At 46.5% G+C, this 18430-nt stretch overlaps 2 protein-coding genes across 2 annotated transcripts in view; both read right to left on the bottom strand.

Annotated features, from left to right (window-relative positions):
- The window catches only part of RSBN1L (round spermatid basic protein 1 like), a 29382-nt gene extending 27939 nt beyond the window's left edge, over positions 1-1443 (bottom strand). The window contains exon 1 of the mRNA XM_081957045.1: positions 817-1443. Coding sequence (XP_081813171.1) covers positions 817-1396 — 580 coding nt within the window. The 5' untranslated portion in view covers positions 1397-1443. The remainder of the gene's footprint in view (positions 1-816) is intronic.
- A 7012-nt stretch (positions 1444-8455) lies between these two features.
- The window catches only part of PTPN12 (protein tyrosine phosphatase non-receptor type 12), a 51004-nt gene continuing 41029 nt past the window's right edge, over positions 8456-18430 (bottom strand). The window contains exons 13-17 of the mRNA XM_081957538.1: positions 16817-17796; positions 14296-14387; positions 12241-12271; positions 11776-11892; positions 8456-10984 (exon numbers count right to left, since the gene is read on the bottom strand). Coding sequence (XP_081813664.1) covers positions 10923-10984; positions 11776-11892; positions 12241-12271; positions 14296-14387; positions 16817-17796 — 1282 coding nt within the window. The 3' untranslated portion in view covers positions 8456-10922. The remainder of the gene's footprint in view (positions 10985-11775; positions 11893-12240; positions 12272-14295; positions 14388-16816; positions 17797-18430) is intronic.

Genomic DNA, 18430 nt, shown 5'->3' with positions numbered 1-18430 from the left:
CTACTACTTCCCCTTTTGTATTTTTGGTTTTTATATTATAAAGTAATTGTTTTTTAAATTGGACTTTCTCGGTTTCTTCTTCCCAAACATTTCGCTTCTCAATTCCAGGCATTTTCTTCGGATCCCAATATACCTTTGGGACAATCCACGACCTGGATGATGGGAGACTCTCGGTAGGCATATATGCTTTTCCACACACAAACACACACACACACACACACATAGTTATTTATATAGTCAATTTATTGGCTGCCTATCTTGCCCTGAGACTCCCTAGGTTGCCAACCTTTCGGACTTCAGGGACCACCAAACTCATAATTTTAAATCCCACAGACCAACTAATATGATTTTTTTTAAAAAAGCTATAGCATTTAGTGCGATATAAAAATGCAAATAATTGTTCTGCGGACCACCAAAATTTTCTCAAAGACCACCGGTTGGTGACTGCTGCCGTGGGCAGAAGTTAACCCAGATCTGAATGTGTCACCCCCACTGGGTCTTTCCCACCCACCTACCCATATTTAGTGCTGCTGCCACGCCAGGCAGCTCCCACGCCCCCTTTTCAGCCTCCTCTGCCTGGCTTTGCAATGGGAGACCCCTGCAGCCCCCACCCCCACCATTCCCAGGTGGGGACCCCTCCCCAAGTAGCCCAATAGGAAAACGGGGTGCAGGCCAGCCCCCCCAACCCCCAATTTCTTCCTTGCCCCCCCCTTTTCTCCTCCTCCCCCCTCCATTCCCATAGGGGGAAGGCCATTTTCCAGCCCTGCCACCTCCCTGAACCCCCCTTTTTATGGGTCGAGGGGGGTGTTTCCTCACCGCCCGGGCGATGGTGGTGCCGATGGTGGTGCTGCTGGAGGAGCATCTTCAGGTCGCCGTTCTCTTCCCGACCGCTTCCCGGAGGCGCCGCCGCCGTTGTCGTCCCCGGCAGGGTTTTCCGCCTCTCCTTCTCGCGTTTCTCCTTGGGCTTCTTGCTCTTGGCCCCGCCGGGCCCCTCCAGGCCGGCCAGGCAGGGAGGAGGAGGCGGCGGCGGCGGCGGAAGAAGCAACTTAGGGGGCAGCTGAGGCTGGAAGACGAAGGAGCCGCCGCCGGTCGGGCCGCCGCTTCCCCCGCCTGAGGAGAAGGCGGCCAGGCTCCATACGGCGGGGCCTGCCGGGGAAGACGCCACGGGGATGTGAGGCGGTGGAGGAGGCGGCTGCCTGTGGCCCTCGCCGTTGAGGCGCTTGGCCGCCTTGAAGCCGCGCTCGTCCCCTCCCTTCAGGCGCTTGGCGGCCAGCGGCTGGAGCCCGCGCGGAGAGACGCGGGCGTCGACGGCCAGAGCCGAGGGAGGAGGAGGAAGAGGCGGCGGCGGCACAGGCGCCACCGTTGCCCCTCGCACGGGACTGGGCAGCTCCGCCATTTTGAGATCCGCTTCTATTTACCTCACAGCGCCTGTCGCTGGAGAGAGAGAGAGAGCCGGGAGGGGCGGGGAAGCGGAGAGGGGGGGCGGGCCGAGCGCTGCAAGCGCCACTTTCGGCGGCCAATAGGAAGGCCGCCCGCCACGGAGAGACGCCCGGCGCCGCCAATGGCGGAGTGGCGCGCGAGGGCGGGAAGAAAGGGAGGGAGGGAGAGAGAGAAGGAGCGGTTGTCCGCTGAGGCGATTTTCGTGAGGGGGGGAAAAAACGCCAGGCGGGAAGCGTGAGGCGAGGCTCGGTTGGTCTTCCCGGCGGGCGGCCTCGTTGGAGCTGAGGAAAATGTTGCCGAGGGGCTCCCTTTCCCCGTCCAGGATACCCGCAGGCGGGAGAAGCTTCTCTCCTCAGAGCCCCGGGCCTCGATGCCCAACCGCCCGCGGCAGCCATCTTGAAGAGGCGCCTGGGCGAAGATGGTGCCTCAGGAGCGGTGGTGGTGGAGGAGGAGGCGTCGCCGTCGGGCCGCCCCAGAGAAGCCCGGGAAGCGCGGAGAAGGGCCTCTCCGCAGCGCTCTTGAGGCCCGGCTTGCGGGAAGGAACCCGGGAGAAAGAGGGGAGAGGGGGAAACGCCAGGGTTCATTGGGCCGTTTCCGTCCGCAAAGCGAATAAAATTCTTTCAAAGCTGGTCCTCGGGAAGTGTGGGGATATATAACGCGCCGCCCGACCCTGTCTTGCTCTGGGTCGTCATCGTCGTGTGAACGGAAGCAAAGTGGCAGGCAAAGGCCCGGGGAGTGCGGACCCGGGTTACGGCGAAAAGTTACCTTGGCCGAATGTAGCCTTGGTGGAGTTCTTATTTTTGGTTTAAGGAGAGAATTAAGTGAACGATCTTTTGGAAAGGATGTACCTAGCCGAGGCTGTGGGCAAAATTTCATCGCAAGCTGCGGGATGTTAAGACGATTCTGTGGAAGTTGAGAATAGCAACGATGGAAGATCGTTTTGTAGAAGTTTGTAGAATTGTACAAGATCCTTCTGTGGAAGTTGGGAATTGCAATAATAGATGGTCCTTCTATGGAAACTGAGAATTGCAATAATAGATGATCCTTCTATGGAAGCTGGGAATTGCAATAGAAAATCCTTTTATAGAAGTTGAGAATTGCATTGAAATCTTGGCAGGGTACCCCAGGCTGTTGTTTGCAAGCTACTATGTAGTTGGGTCAGTCTGGTGGTGTGGAACTTTGAGGCTTAGTATGTATGTTTAAGACCCCTTTAACTTGCATGCTATAATGAGTTCAATCTTGTGGATCAGTTTCTGATGCCTTCCCCTTTCAAAAGACCCCGAGTAAGCTGTGGGGGCTGAAGGATTTTTTGGGATGGAGAAGCCCCCTAAATTAAGATTTGTGATCGAGTCTGCTTTCCTGAACTGTCTGCCCATTTCCATCAAGGGCTTGTCTTGGGGGCAAGCAGGGACAATAGGAAAGGGAATGCACCTGTTGCTCGATTGCCCTCCAGATATTTTTCTGAGCTTGGTCATCCAGGATTTCTCCAAGTAGCCTGCAACTTTTGAGCAGGCCTGAAAGTAAGTCTGACTTGCTCTGTGTCCCATGTTTCTTTGGACATAGGGACCATAGAGGGTATCTGGCCTTTGAAAATTGGCCTCACCCCAGACTAACAATTGCTGCTAAGTCAGTAGAATAACTAGAGTTGGAAGGAACCTTGCAGGGTCTTCTAATTCAACCCACTGCTCAGGCAGGTGGGTATACCATTTCAAACAAATGGTTTTCCAATAACCCTGGTCAGCTTCATACCTTGCCTAAGCTATGTTCTGAACTGCCCTCTTGGAGGGGGAGGGAGAGAGTCAGGCAGCCAGAGAGACAGATCCCATGCAGAGGTATTCAGCCGGTAGCGGAAATTTTGAGTAGTTTGGAGAACTGGCAGATACCAACTTTGGTTGGCCCCCATCCTTCCTGTCCTATATTCCCTTTTTTAGCTCAGCTGATTTGCACGGCAGAGCAAATTGCTGCACCTCAGCTGGGCTAAAAAATAGCTCACCAGTGCTGACACCAAGGGTGGTCTTTTAGTGTTGTGCGCGCACGCAAAGCACGCATTAGACATATGAAGTGCAAGTGCACGCACTCTCATAAAACCGGTAGGAAAAGATTTGGAATCCCACCACTGATCCCATGGCCTTATATCTTCTGCCTGTGACAGTAAGTTTGTGAAGATCAACAACATGATCTAACCTTTGTCTCTCCTTGATCACCCCAGTAGAAGGCCCAAGTTAAGGATTAACCAATAAGAGAAGCAACCTAGAACTAAGGAGAAATTTCCTAATGGTGAGAACAAGGAACCAATGGAATAGCTTGCCTTCAGAAGTTGTGGGTGCTCCATCACTAAAGGCTTTCAGCAAAAGACTGGAGAACCATGTGTCTACAATGATATAGGGTCTCTTGCTCGAGCAACTAGAACTAGAAGACCTCTTAGGTCCCTTCCAACCCTGTTCTATGACTTCCTGTTCTTGCTTTTCTTCCCAGGGTTAAGTCATAGATGTTGACTACTTTATAAGATCATGACCCAACTAGGGGTCCCTTGAGATCTGCAGATAATTAATAGTACCTGAGCTTTCAGGTAGGACCTTACCTGCTGAAGCCATTGTAGCAGCCCTAATGTTGAGGTTTAGAAGACTACTTTAAATGTTTTGAAGTGGAAAATATGCTGAAAATTTTCAAGGACCAAAAAAAACCTATAAACTTGACGTTGTACTTTGATAGAAATGTTATTATGTAAACAGAAGAACTAGCTTAACAGGTTTTTTTTTTAAAAAAAAATACTATCAGAACAAATATATTAACTGAAAAGTGAGACCAACCTGGAGAATTAAGACTATATTACATGAACATTTCCTCTATTTCTTGGAAATGCGTCGGCTGAATCTGGCATTCTATAATACAAGTTTTTGTTAATGCATTACTTTGTAAAACTTTATAGAATTATGAAATTTTCACTGTTGAAAGTGAAAAGGTGAAATATGTTAAGATTTGTATCATATTAACAAATTCAACAGCATCAAGCAATGAGTACTGAACCACCACTTTCCTTAAGATTGCAAAAACAACACATTTCCAAAGGCATAATTTGAAAGTACCCAATTTATTTATTTAAAGACTGGAAATCCTATGTATAAACGTTATGGTCCAGTAACAAATTCTTCCAAGGAACTATAATTAGCTTTGTGATGTCGTGTTTATATAATAGTGCAAGTACTGCAACTACTCAATATTTTATTCAATCTTCACAATCTAGATTGTGGGAGGAGGGAGCGGAGGAGGGAGCGGAGTGGGGGAGGAGAGGGAAGATAGCATTCCCGTGCAGGGCTCCTTAATACCAACAGTCGTGGGGAGGGGCAGGTGCGAGGACAGTTTAAGAGCGCGTAGTCGGTTGGGAGACCGGGGTTTTTGGTCATTCCCGGTCGTCTGCACCAACCCCTGCATACTAGGTGGTCAGGATCTACAGACCCAAGGCCTGAGACTGCTGTTGTGCAACGCGAGGTCCGTTGTCAATAAGGCCCCCCTCATCCACGATCTAATTTTGGAGGGGGACCCGGACCTCGCCGGAATAACCGAGACCTGGTTGGGCCACGAGGGAGGTCTACCCCTTGTGGAAATGTGCCCGCCAGGTTATCGAGCATTTCACCAGCCTCGGGCCCAGGGAAGGGGCGGTGGGGTAGCAGTGATTATCCGGGAAGACTTAGAGCCGAGAGAGTTCACCGTGCCGCAGACATCCGGGTGTGAGTCCCTCGTCGTGAGATGGGGCCCAGGGAGGCAGTTGGGCCTGCTGATAGTATACCTGGCTCCTCGCTATACTTCAGCGGCCCTGCCCGAACTCCTTGAGCTGATCTCATCGGTGGCGGTTGAGACCCCCAAACTTTTAGTGATGGGGGATTTTAATCTGCCGTCGATGGGAGAAGCGTCTGAGGGGGTTCGGGAGTTCATGGCTTCCATGACAGCCATGGACCTGACCCAGTTAATTCAGGGCCCTACTCACAGGGGAGGCCACACCCTGGACCTTGTTTTTGTCTCTGGCCAGTGGACGAGTGATCTGGGAATAGGGGATCTAGACACTATTCCCCTGTCATGGTCGGATCACTCACTTCTCCGGCTGGACTTCCCTGGTGCTACCCCCCGCCGCGAGGAGGCGGAACTGGAAGGTATTAGATGGTTCCGCCCCAAGCGCCTGATGGAACCGGATAGGTTCCAGACGGAACTTGGGCCACCTCCTGTGGACCTGACCCGCCCCCGAGTGGAGGACCTGGTAGTCGCATGGAATAGTGCGACTACCGGGGCCCTAGACCGGGTGGCGCCTTTGCGGCCTCTCCTGCGGCGACGAACCACCCTGGCACCTTGGTTTACCGAGGAGCTAAGGGTGATGAAACGCCACAAGAGACGCCTAGAGAGTCGTTGGAGATCCTCCCGCTCCGAATTTGACCGAGCACAGGCACGAGCCTATTTGAAGACGTACCTTGTGGCATTAAGAGCGGCCAAACGTCAACATTGCGCCGCTCTTATTGCGTCTGCAGATAACCGCCCTGCCGCCCTGTTTCGGGTGACCCGTTCCCTCTTGTTTGAGAGACCACGGGAAGCCCCACTACAGGGCAGAGCAGAGGAGTTTGGGAATTATCTACAGGACAAAGTCGCTCAAATCCGGATGGGATGGACCCCTTTCAGTGGTTCAGTAGAGACGCCCGTTGCGAGTCTTGAGGGACCGCTTTGGGAGGAGTTTGACTCGGTTGCCATCGAGGATTTGGACAGGTTGCGTGGACGTCTGCGACCCACCACATGTTTATTGGACCCGTGTCCCTCCTGGCTTGTACTGGCATCCTGGGAGGTTACGCGCGACTGGCTCCTGGGCCTGGTGAACGCCTCGTTGGGTGAGGGGTCTCTACCGGCCGCCTTGAAAGAGGCGGTGGTGAGGCCCCTGCTCAAGAAGCCTTCCCTGGACCCAACGGACCTAGTCAATTATCGTCCAGTCTCCAACCTTCCTTTTTTAGCGAAGGTTGTAGAGAGTGTGGTAGCACAGCAGTTCCCACGTCACCTGGAGGAAAATGATTATCTAGACCCGCGCCAGTCCGGCTTCCGACCCGGGCACAGCACGGAGACGGCCTTGGTCGCATTGGTTGATGATCTCTGGAGGGCCAGAGATAGGGGTTTTTCCTCTATCCTGGTCCTATTAGATCTCTCGGCGGCGTTCGATACCATCGACCATGGTATCCTGTTGCACCGGCTAGAGGGGCTGGGAGTCAGGGGCACCGTTTTACGGTGGTTTGGCTCCTACCTCTCTGGTCGGACGCAACGTGTGTTGACAGGGGAGCAGAGTTCGACCCGGAGGCCACTCACATGTGGAGTGCCACAGGGATCGGTGCTCTCGCCTCTCCTGTTCAACACATATATGAAACCGCTGGGCGAGATCATCCGTGGTTTTGGAGTGGGATATCATCTGTATGCTGATGATACTCAGCTATACATTTCCACTCCGAACCACCCCAATGAGGCCGTCGAAATGATGTCCCGGTGTCTGGAGGCCGTACGGGTCTGGATGGATGGCAACCGACTAAAACTCAACCCTTCCAAGACGGAGTGGCTGTGGCTTCCGGCCTCCCGGTTCAACCAGGTGCTTCCATCTCTGGCCATCGGGGGCGTCCAACTAGCCCCCATGGAACAGGTGCGCAATTTGGGCGTCCTCCTGGATGCCCGGCTGTCCATGGACAACCATGTAACAGCCGTGGCAAGGGGGGCGTTCCATCAGGTTCGCCTGATGCGCCAATTGCGCCCCTTATTGGACCGGGATGCCCTACGCACAGTCACCCATGCGCTAGTGACGTCTCGCCTGGATTACTGCAATGCTCTCTACATGGGGCTTCCCTTGAGATGCACTCGGAGACTACAGTTGGTCCAGAACGCGGCCGCGCGGGTGATTATGGGGAGGACTAGATACTCCCCTGTAACACCTCTCCTGCGCGAGCTGCACTGGCTGCCTGTGGTCTACCGAGTGCGTTTCAAGGTTTTGATTATGATCTTTAAAGCGCTCCATGGCACAGGGCCTAGTTATATGCAGGATCGCATCCTGCCCCACACATCCCTACGACCAATTCGCGCACACAGAGAGGGACTTCTCCGGGTGCCGTCCGCCAAACAGTGTCGGGGGGCGACACCCAGGAGCAGAGCCTTCTCTGTGATGGGCCCAGCCCTGTGGAATGACCTCCCCCGTGACATCAGGATTACTTCCGATCTCCGCTCCTTCCGTGTACAGCTGAAGACCCACCTCTTTCAATTATCCGGCCTGGCTCAATCGCAATCGTAATTTTCCCATTCCTCCAAACTGTTTTAAATTGTCCTTAAATATTAATTTTTATTGGGTTTTTACAATCGGGGTATTTTAAAGTTGATTTTTAACTGTCTATTGATGTAATTTGTTTCCTCCTCCGTGTATGTATGTAGGTATGTTGTGTATGTATGTACGTTTGGTGTTGTTATATATTTTTTATGTTTTATGCTCCATTGTACGCCGCCCCGAGTCCTACTTGGAAAGGGAGCGGCTAATAAATCCAAATTTATTATTATTATTATTATTATTAGATTGTTCATTTCCTCTTATTCCGGTTTTTAAATTTGCCCTGGTTGCAAGATTAAATTTGATATTCTTTAGTTATCTTAATAGTGTAAGAACAGTATTAGCTAAATTTACATTTCTGTTTATGTTTGCAGAAACTATTTGAACTTAGAATGCTTTAAAGGTTTTGTTTTAAAAAGTTTTGAGGTCATCTTTGAAACTCAGGGTTAGAATAATTTTAGAATAAGAATTACATAGAAGCATTTTAGAATAAGCATTGTAATTCATGAGAAGGCATAGATATGGAAGTTATTTTAATATTAAAACTAGAGATTTTTAATATCAGCACTTTTGAAAAAGCACTTTGTTCTAAACACACAATGTCCGTGATACCATAGTGCATATTTTCAAACTGAGCTGCAGTGCTAATATAAAAAGTTAGCAAACAACTGTATACAGTTTTCCAGATTATTATCTTGGCATTCAAGGCAAATGGGGAAAAGAGTTTTCATTGTTTAATTAGGTTCTCTTTATCCAATTTTAGGACGTAATGAGGAAAAGAGATGACATTTTAAGTCATATTTAGACAGATATAATGGAAATTCAAAAGGGTTTGCAAACCTTTAAGCACTACTGTAAATATATTCCCAATAATTTTTTTTATTCAACTTGGAAAATTCAGGAAGAAGGTAAACTAAATTACCTTTACTTGGACTTTGGGCAGTGGTAATAAAATTAGCATATTACTCTGACAGATGCACTATACTCTTGTGACAGTATTGTGCTTTTCCAGAATATATTTCCGAGGCAAGTAAGAAATGAATTTGTTTTTAAGAACTCAGAACAATCTTCTGAAACCTCAGTTGCATCCATAGGTGGACAGACACATCAAGATCCTACACCATACCCTTTTTTTCCCTGGAAGCAAGAACTGCACTAATTTAGCAGCAAATTGCCATAAAGGGAACCATGATCTTCCACCAGGTTTTGCTGGAGAAAAAAAAATAAGCACATTAGCCTCAATGCAAGAACCTTGAGGGAAGAAATCCTCATTGTTTGGTCATAGCATATGTCTTCCTCCCAGGCCGATTTTAAGCATCCCCTTGATTTTCTGAAATACAGATTTCAGCCACATAAAATGTTGCACACCCTGTATTAGGACACTTAAATTCAGGTATCTTTCTTTATGTAGAACAGCTTAAGCCAGTCCTTCCAGTGGCAAACCCATTCTGCTTACTGAGCTTTGCAGAAAGTCTGCTCTGGAAATTATAGTTGATAGAACCCAACCTTCCACTACCAGCAAAAGACTAAGCCCCAGACACATTATTGATTTCTACAGGAGTGTTTCACTCTTAATAAAAAGCATAAATTCTGCTCGTTTTCTCCTTACACAATATAGCCTTTTCTATCAAGGCTGAGAGAGAGAGATGCATACACATTGCTGGATATTTCAATAAAATAATTGGTTTTGAATCATCAGGTTAGTAACTGCATGTGTTACACTGTAGCAGACCAAAAGTCAAATGAAAATGTCATCATATAGGAACTATACATATTCCTAAAGAATAGTTCAACCTATGTTTGTGAAGGGAAAGGATGGCTTGCTAACCAAGTAACCATTTTAGAAATCTTGACTATTATATTTTCTGAGAATTAACAGCCTTCAGAAATTGCCCTGGGCTTATAATGAAAAAGGGTAAGAGTCAACTCTAGGTACTTTCCTTTTAATTGCTACTGTCAGAGTGCGATCGCTAGCATGCAAATCAAAGACGGGCAGGGAAGGGACTTGGTACAAAAATATTTTATAACCGGAAGGACATTTAAGCCCAAGTCAGTAATGCTACCTCTTCTAGAATATATATGAATAAGCATTAATTCATTTCTTGAAGAATCCCTAATATAAACTGAAACAAATCGGTAGGAGTTTGGGAATTTGCCAATGAAGTTTATCGAGGAAGAATGATGCAGTAAGAATTTGGGTACTTTTAAATGTTTACATAAAACTGTCTTAGGGAAAATATTTTACTAGCATTATTAGTCATAATTTTAATCCTGATGATACTTACCAAGGTTTTCCTTTTGAAAATTCTAAGGATTTAAATTGAAATACAATATAAAGGAAAACTTAAAGGGTTTTAAAATATTCTCTTTTACTGACAGTTCAAATATGTTGATAACACTAGTCTCTATAGGTAACTTGTTCATGCTAAAAATCTGGTCTTTCAAGGCACTTATGGAATATCAGTGACTAGATGAAAACCAGGACAAATTAGGACTGACAGTTGAAACAGTATATAATATAAAAATAACTTTTTGCTTACAATTTACAAAATGTATTACAATCTTCATCTCTGCTATTCTGTAATTCTGAATGTGCACCAACATTTTCTTTAAAAAAACTATTTTCTAAAACATTAGGGCAAATAATTTACAAGGTACACAACTTTAGTTCATGCAGAGATTTCTTACACCTTCTGTTAATACTTTACGATTGCAGCTTTATCAAATTATATACCTGGCTTGCCCTATACATACACAAAATAAAATGTACATGGTAATCAAACATTTGCAAAAAAAGTTCTTCATAAACTCAATTTGTCAAAAGTTTCACCATATTAACATGTCTATAAACAAGTGTTTTAACAGGTTTAAAAGACATTAAGGCAATAATACTTGAAGTAACAAACCATAAGTAATACTTTTTTTTAAATGTAATAAGGCAGATTGATGGCCCCAGCAAAAAGTTAAGTTTGAAGTATAGAATCCACCATTTTGAATCTTTAATATTTGTGTAGATGTATACAAAAGTGTACCATTGTGTAGCTATATGTACACCGATTGTTCCAAAAAAATAAAGCATTGGAATACTATGGATCTTGTTCAGTGGCACTTGAATTTTCCAGTATAATTTAATATGTGTCCATTGGTTCTTGCATCATGTCCATTCTGAAGGAGGGTCTCTTGGTCCTTTTGGTTTTCCACAGCGGCTACCAAACCCTAAAGGAGAACAAATCCATTAAAGAAAGTACCTCACTAACAATATACGCTTAACTAAACGTTCACAAATTTTCACAGTATTGTAGCCAATTTAGCACATGCTACTAACTGACAGGGTATAATTTTCAAAGAGCTATGATATGAGGTGTAGGAGACCTCATGTAACAACCAAAAGATCAAAAGGAACGGAAGCAGCATAACCCAACACATCTGTTCACTTAGAAAATTACGTGGGTGGCTTCTCTATGGGGAAGTTAAGTAAATCCAACAAAAATATACCACACTGATGAACTTCAGTATTTTTGTCACAATGTCTATAGGGAAGAGGAGCTTAAAAATGATATAATAGCGTAATCTTAAGAAAAAAGTACATTTACCGTTATTTGGAAAATACGAAGGACTTGCTAAAAATAGCATTAACTGTGTTTGTCTCCGTTACACAGTTTAAATTGTGCTTGTTTTCTCATTGGCCTCAAAAGTGGGAGATGCCTGACACCTAAGCCCTGTTTGCAGCACAACAGCTACATTGTGTTGGGCCCTCGGATTGTATCTTCTTGGGGAGAGGGGGTCCAAATAAGCATAGCTACTAAATTTACAGATTTTTAGAAAATTATTGTTAAGCAGCATTTAAAGCAGGAATATTGGCAATACTTTTTACATTTTAGGTTTCCCTCCCATCAGAATAATAAAGTGAAATTAACCTGGATGTGATTTAGCAAGAAACAGAGTATTTGCTTAATTTTACAGATCATTGCCTTTTTCATTGAGGTAAGATAGTAATCGGCCCTTACCAATATCTGTAGTCTCAACTGCAATCTCTGGTAAGGGCTGTCCTTTAGGAGTTAGACTGGTGGAAGATGGTTGAGGTATTGTATCCGTTGGAGATTTGTCTCCCAGCTCTGAGTTATCTGCAAGAAAAGAAAAAACCATTAATAAAGGGCAGTTTTCAAAGCTGAATTTTAATCTCTAGATTCGTAGATCTAACATTCCAGATATACATTCCTGGAATGTTCTAGAATTTAATATCTAGATATCTAGAGCTTGCATGCAAGCAAAAATTGACAAGTACAACCAGGAGCCCTGAATGAGTAATGAGCAGGAAAGCCTACTAAAATACAGTAAGGAATCTGAGTGAAAGCCATTAATCCGAGCCTGGGAGACTTCGTATAGTTCAGTAATTACACAATTCTCAACCCACAACAGTCTGAATTGAACTTGATTAGCAACAGTGTTCTGTAAGTTCTTAGGTTGCTTACCAAGCTGTGAAGACTCCGTGATTTTCATTCCCTGTTAACATAAAAATTCATATAAGAATTGTGGTTTCATAAGAGAGAGCTAAAGGCACAAATCGGAATGACAAGCATTATATAGTCCAAAATAACGGAATCTCTGCACCTCAGCATTGATCTACGGAGTTCCTAGTGCTCTCTGAACTGGGTTATTTGCAGATGTTTGCTTATCTAACTGAGAAGAAGAGTCCTGGTGGTGCAGTGGTTAGAATGCAGTATTGCAGGCCAATTCTGCCAACTGCCAGCAGTTTGTTTCTGGCTGGCTCAAGGTTGACTCAGCCTTCCATCCTTTCGAGGTGGGTCAAATGAGGACCCAGATTGTTGGGGGCAATGAGCTGACTCTGTAAACTGCTTAGAGAGGACTGTAAAGCACTGTGAAGCTGTATATAAGTCTTATTGTGCAAGTAAGTGTGAGATTTTCTCTCTGTTTCTATAGCTTCTCCTGCCTATTCATTAAACAGGGAGCAAACCCCATGCTGATATTACCTAGTTGGATAATGAAACATCTGCAAAAAAACCCAACCCCAAGTTAAGAGTACCTGCAAAACAAGCTAGAATAAAATAAAGCACCCATTACAAATTCTTGCCCTCATTGTTGAGTTAACTGATGGGCGAATGTCTAAGATTAAAGCTGCAACAAAGGGCTTTAATGGCCAGAATATGCTGGGCTTAATGACTCTGATCTGGAAGAGAGATTTCAAGAGCTCTAAAGACAGTAATCTCGTCACTCCCTGCTCAGTTTCCTGTGAGATGTGCAGACACAGTTGTTGGCAAAACACCTGGAAAGCTGCTTCCTTGACCTCAAGTCAACATTGAAGTCCAACACAACTCCACATGAAAAGCTACATTTTATCCTGTCATCGCTCAATTAAAGGTGCTAACTCTATTCTCTCCTCCTGTCCTTTCACCCTTAAACACTTTAAAGCAGAGGACACCAACTTTTCGGACCTCAGGAACCACTAAATTCATAATTTTAAATCCTGCAGACCACTAATATGATCTGCCTAATGACTGGCTGGGTGGGTGTGGCTAGGTGGTCATGTAACTGGGTGGGCGTGGCCAACTTTATGTCACTCATGTCAAGGGGCGCCTCGCCGGCCTCTACCTGCCTCTCCCCTCCCAGCCACTCCTCACCTGCCCGCCCACGCTCCAAAGGGCCCCAAGAGGAAGCAGTTGTTGGAGCTAAGCAGCCACTGGGATAAAGAATTGGCAAAGCAGCTCAGTTCAAATTGGATCTGACCGAGAAGGAGGCTCAGCAGAAGCACTCACTGAGGACTACGAGCATAGGGTTTCCAAGCAGAGGGAAGACCTGCAGGTACCGGCGCCTGGAGGCTAAGCAGGCTGAGATGGTCAGCCAGTCCAGTCCCACTGGAACGAGGCCCTCCGGCTCTTCGCCACCACTCTGGCACTTCCCTCCAGTCTTCGCCCAAAGCCCTATACCAAGAGGCTGAAGCAGACCCCAAGTCTGACTTTCTGCCCCCCTTCGACCCACACAAAAAGACCCCGAAGGGGGAGACTCTCTGCAGCAACACAAACGTTCATTGTATGTATCCAGCCCAATGGGCATAGTTTGAGGAGTCCTGATTTGGTGCAATATTTAAAAATGCCAGTATTTTTTCTGCGGACCACCGAAGTTTTCTCGCGGACCACCAGTTGGTGACCACTGCTTTAAAGTGTGCTTCAAAGAGTTAAGGGGGCTTCTTCAACAGGTTCCCATAAGCGAGGAAGGACAGACTATTCTCCCCATTCCATCCATGAGGTTCCAAAGCAAGAACCAAGAGGGGAATTACCCACAACAACACTCCTCCGCTTACGGTTCTACAGATTGGATCTGAATTCATAAATCAAGTGATTCCTTAGGCAGCTGCCAAATAACAATGATTTACACACTCTCTCAGAGAGAGAGAGAGAGAGAGAGAGAGAGAGAGAGAGAGAGAGAGAGAGAGAGAGAGAGACCAGCATATTCCCAATGGTCGTTATAAGCATCTCATTCATATTCTTTCTCTGGGTTACCATACTTACTGTACATTTTGGTTGTTCGGAGGTGTTCTGTTCTTGTAACAAATTCCATTCGGCCGACTGTTGAAGAGCAGGGCTTTTTGGCAAAGCTGTGACTAAAACATAATTTTTTTAAAAAACCATATATTTGTAAAAATGAAAGTAAACCTCGATTTAAAAAAGAGCCTCAATAAGACATCGACAATTGCATTTTAGAACAAAACGAAGCTGCGGAGACCAGACACGGAGCTCCCGATTTCTAAATCGGCTTTCCCAGCTTGGTAACGGAAGAAAGGCTCCATCAGGTGATCAGGAGGGAGCCTCCAGATCAACAGAAGCAACCGTCCAGCAACTTAAACACAGGCAGTCCTCGACTTACAACAGTTCATTTAGTGACCGTTCAAAGTCACAAGGGCACTGGGGGGGAAAAAAGAGAGACTCGTGACCATTTCTCAACACTTTTACGACAGTGGCAGCATCCCCAGTGTCACCCGATTTACATTTGGATGCTTGAACTCACATTTATGACGGTTGCAGTGTCCCGGTGGGGTGGGGGGTGTCAGGCGATCCCCTTTTGCAACCTTCTGATGAGCAAAATCAACAGGGAAACCAGATTCGCTTAAGCAATGTGTTACTAATTGAAGAACTGCGGGGATTCCCCTTAACAGAATGCAGCGAGAAAAGTCATGTAAAGACAACTTGCTTGACAACATAAATGTAGGACGCAATTGTGGCCATAAGTTGAGGACTGCCTGCCAGATGGTAATAGTTAAAAAAAAAAAAAAGGGTGCCCAGGATGAGATGGATCTTTAAGAACGTTTTGAATTTTCTTAAGGCAGTGGGAGCAATAAAGCACTTCCAAGGAGGGGAGAGGGCCAACCAATGACCCTCTGGGCAATCACGTTGACCCTCTGGAGCGCTGTCTATCCACCACTGTGCAAGTGGTAAACCATACACAAATGCAGTAGGTTAAAATACTCTCTATGGTGCAGCAGTATCAGGGGTTTCCAAGTCAATTGTACAGAATGTGAAGGATGTGTGTTTGTGTGTTATTTTTATAGTTATAATGTACACTGAAGATGGCGTTTAATTTTGTTGTATGAGGTGCAATGACAATAAAGTACTACCACTACTAACTGATTTACTAACTCACTTTGCAAGATAGCCACTTCACAACCAGAACGGAGTAAAACTATCATGATTTAATCAGAAAGGAACACGGGCCTTTAACCAAGCTAATCAGCAAATTGGCTAAGGATTTGGCCCCGTTTAAGTCAGTCAAAGGGACGCAGTGGCTCAGTGGCTAAGATGCTGAGCTTGTCGATCAGAAGGTCGGCAGTTCAGTGGTTCGAATCCCTAGCGCCACATAACAAAGTGAGCTCCCATTAACTTGTCCCAGATCCTGCCAATGTAGCAGTTCGAAAGCACATAAAAATGCAAGTAGAAAAATAGGAACCATCTTTGGTGGGAAGGTAGCAGCGTTCCATGCACCTTCGCCGTTTAGTCATGCCGGCCACATGACCATGGAGACATCTTCGGATAGCGCTGGCTCTGTGGCTTTGAAACGGAGATGAGTGTCGCCCCCTAGAGTTGGGAATGACTAGCACATATGTGCGAGGGGAACCTTTCCTTTTAAGACTGGCAACGAAGGGGAATTGCTGTAACAATCCTGCCTCATGGACTCAGTGCCCAGCAAGAGAGATTATTTTATCCCAAACGAGAAGGAAGGGCGCAAAGGGTTGCATTCCATTTTATGGAGGAATCCTCCCTGATCAAGCCACAAACGAGTAAAAGCTGAGCTATTCCAGAGTCAGTAGTAGTTAAAACTACCTGTGTTGGTAGAATCTATAGCTGGCGTATTTAGTCAGGCTATTTTTAAATTATTTTTTATTTTTTGCCATTATAAACTGCCGTGAGTTGCCTGATTTGGTGATAGATGGCCAGGATTGCTCTTTTTTATATACTAGTGGCTAATGTGGGTGTTATTATCTCTATGTGAATGGTGTGCAGATGTTGTTTAACCCTATGTGCCTGTCGATGGCTGATTTGTCTCAAAAAGCCAAAAAGGAAATAAACAGAGCAAAACACCTCCTCGCCAGCAATCAACACCCAGATGAGCAGAGACTAACACCAAAATTAACACTACGCCAACAATCAAGAAATAAACAATAGCCTAATCAAGGAACTACCAATTCAAACAAAGAGTAAACAGCCTAATCAAGGAACCACCAAGAATACTTCCAGCGACACAGAAAGGGCAAGCCAGTAGTATAAAAAGAAAGAAAACTCCACTCCCTTCTAGCACTGATATTGCTACCTAGTTGGGTAATGAAACATCTGCAAGAAAACACCCAAGCTCAGAGAGCATCAAGGACCCCACAATCCTCTTCCTCTTCTCCTCCTCTCTGCAAATCTCCCTCCCTTCTAGCACTGATATTGCTACCTAGTTGGGTAATGAAACATCTGCAAGAAAACACCCAAGCTCAGAGAGCATCAAGGACCCCCACTTCCCTCATTCACATGAATAAAATTTAGCGCAACTTACCTTTATCAGATTCGGAATGCATTAGGGCTGGATTATCCTGCCTCGCGATGGACATCGGCAACACTTTTCTAGCGGAAATGTTTTCTGTGTTAGTCGCTGCGGAAACCGTGGCGCTTGCCACGGAGACGCTATTCAACGTGCTACGTGTCACGTCCCTCTCAGAGTTTCTTTCCTCCGTGTCAGAGTCGTCCGAGTGCAGGGGATTGGTGAAACACAAAGGCGCCCTAACCGGCAGCGTGCCACTGTGGCAGTCGTCTGCCAGCTCCCTGGGAGGGGTGTCTATTTGACCTGGCGCACCCGAGTCCACAGACAGATTTTTTACTTCGTGACATAAAACGGGTAAAGGCGCCTCCACCTCGGAGAAGGGAAGCTCGTTTTTAGTCTCGTCTAAGGACCACATGGCGTGTCCCTTCTCTTTATTAAGGGGCAAGCAGTCTGGCCTTTCCCGGGCATCTGTAGTAAGACCCCGATGTCCTTCCCGAGAGGATATTGCCACTGGAATGTCCGGCTGCGGATTGCATTCGCTGCAAGGATTCTGGACGGTCTCTGTCGGCGCATCTCCGGAGCCGCACTCCTGCGGTTTCGAGGCCATCTCCGCTGCACCCGGCGGGCCCGTTTTAATTTTAAGTGCATTTCCCCGACTCAGGAGAGGGTTCCCGTCGAAGCTGCGTGGTCCTTCCTGCAGGGGCACTTTCTTAATTTCGAAGCTCAAGTTGTGCTCCAGCTTTTTATCCGCGGGGTCCGAGAATTCGTGCTTCCCTGAATATTCCCTGGATTTACCGTAGTTTTCGTTGAGGTCTGTGGGGTGCTCTGAAGACACCATGTGCAAAACAGGCTTGGGGTGGTATCGGTCACTGTCTTGCCACACCGTCGTCACAGTCGGGTAGGCCGAAGGAGGCGATGGGGTTAGAATGGGGGGCACCGGATGGGGCTCTGGGGCCTGCAAAATTTCCTCTTTCACATCTCCCTCCACAAGGCAGCTAGGAACAATTGTGAGAAGACTGTCGTGAGTATTTCTGATACATACATACACACACACATGGATGAGATAAGAGATTAGAGCCTTGGTGGCTTAGTGGTTAGAACGAAGCATGGCAGGCTGACTCTGCCGACTGCCAGCAGTTCGATTCTGAATGGTTCAAGGTTGACTCGTCCTTCCGAGGTGGGTAAAATGAGGACCCAGATTGTTGGGGGCAAGAGGCTGACTCTGTAAACCGCTTAGAGAGGGCTGTAAAGCACTGTGAAGCGGTATATAAGTGCTATTGCTATTCCTCCCTCCTTCCCCTCTTCTTCCCTTCCTCCTTCTCCTTCCTGGTGGTGCAGTGGTGAGAATTTGGTCCACCGTTCTGAACCCATATGTTCAATATTTGAATCAAAGCCCAATCCGAATTACTAAAGATGCTGAAGACCAAGACAATATTTAATATGCTGGGGGGGGGGGGGGGAGGAAAGGATGGATCATGTTATCTCTGGGAATTACCAAGATCCGTTTACTTCCTCCAGATATTTTAATTTTAGTCTTACGGTTAGCAGAAAAGCAACACTGTCTTGTGGCCATCTTAAGAAGTTGAAAAACTGTGCCAGAAGGTGGCAATAGCACGCCATCCCTGTACC

This window comes from Natrix helvetica (assembly GCF_964273705.1).
Source record: "Natrix helvetica genome assembly, chromosome: 6".
Lineage (NCBI taxonomy): Eukaryota > Metazoa > Chordata > Lepidosauria > Squamata > Natricidae > Natrix > Natrix helvetica.
The sequence above is the reverse complement of the archived record's forward strand: the minus strand, read 5'-3'. Positions and strand labels throughout refer to the sequence as shown.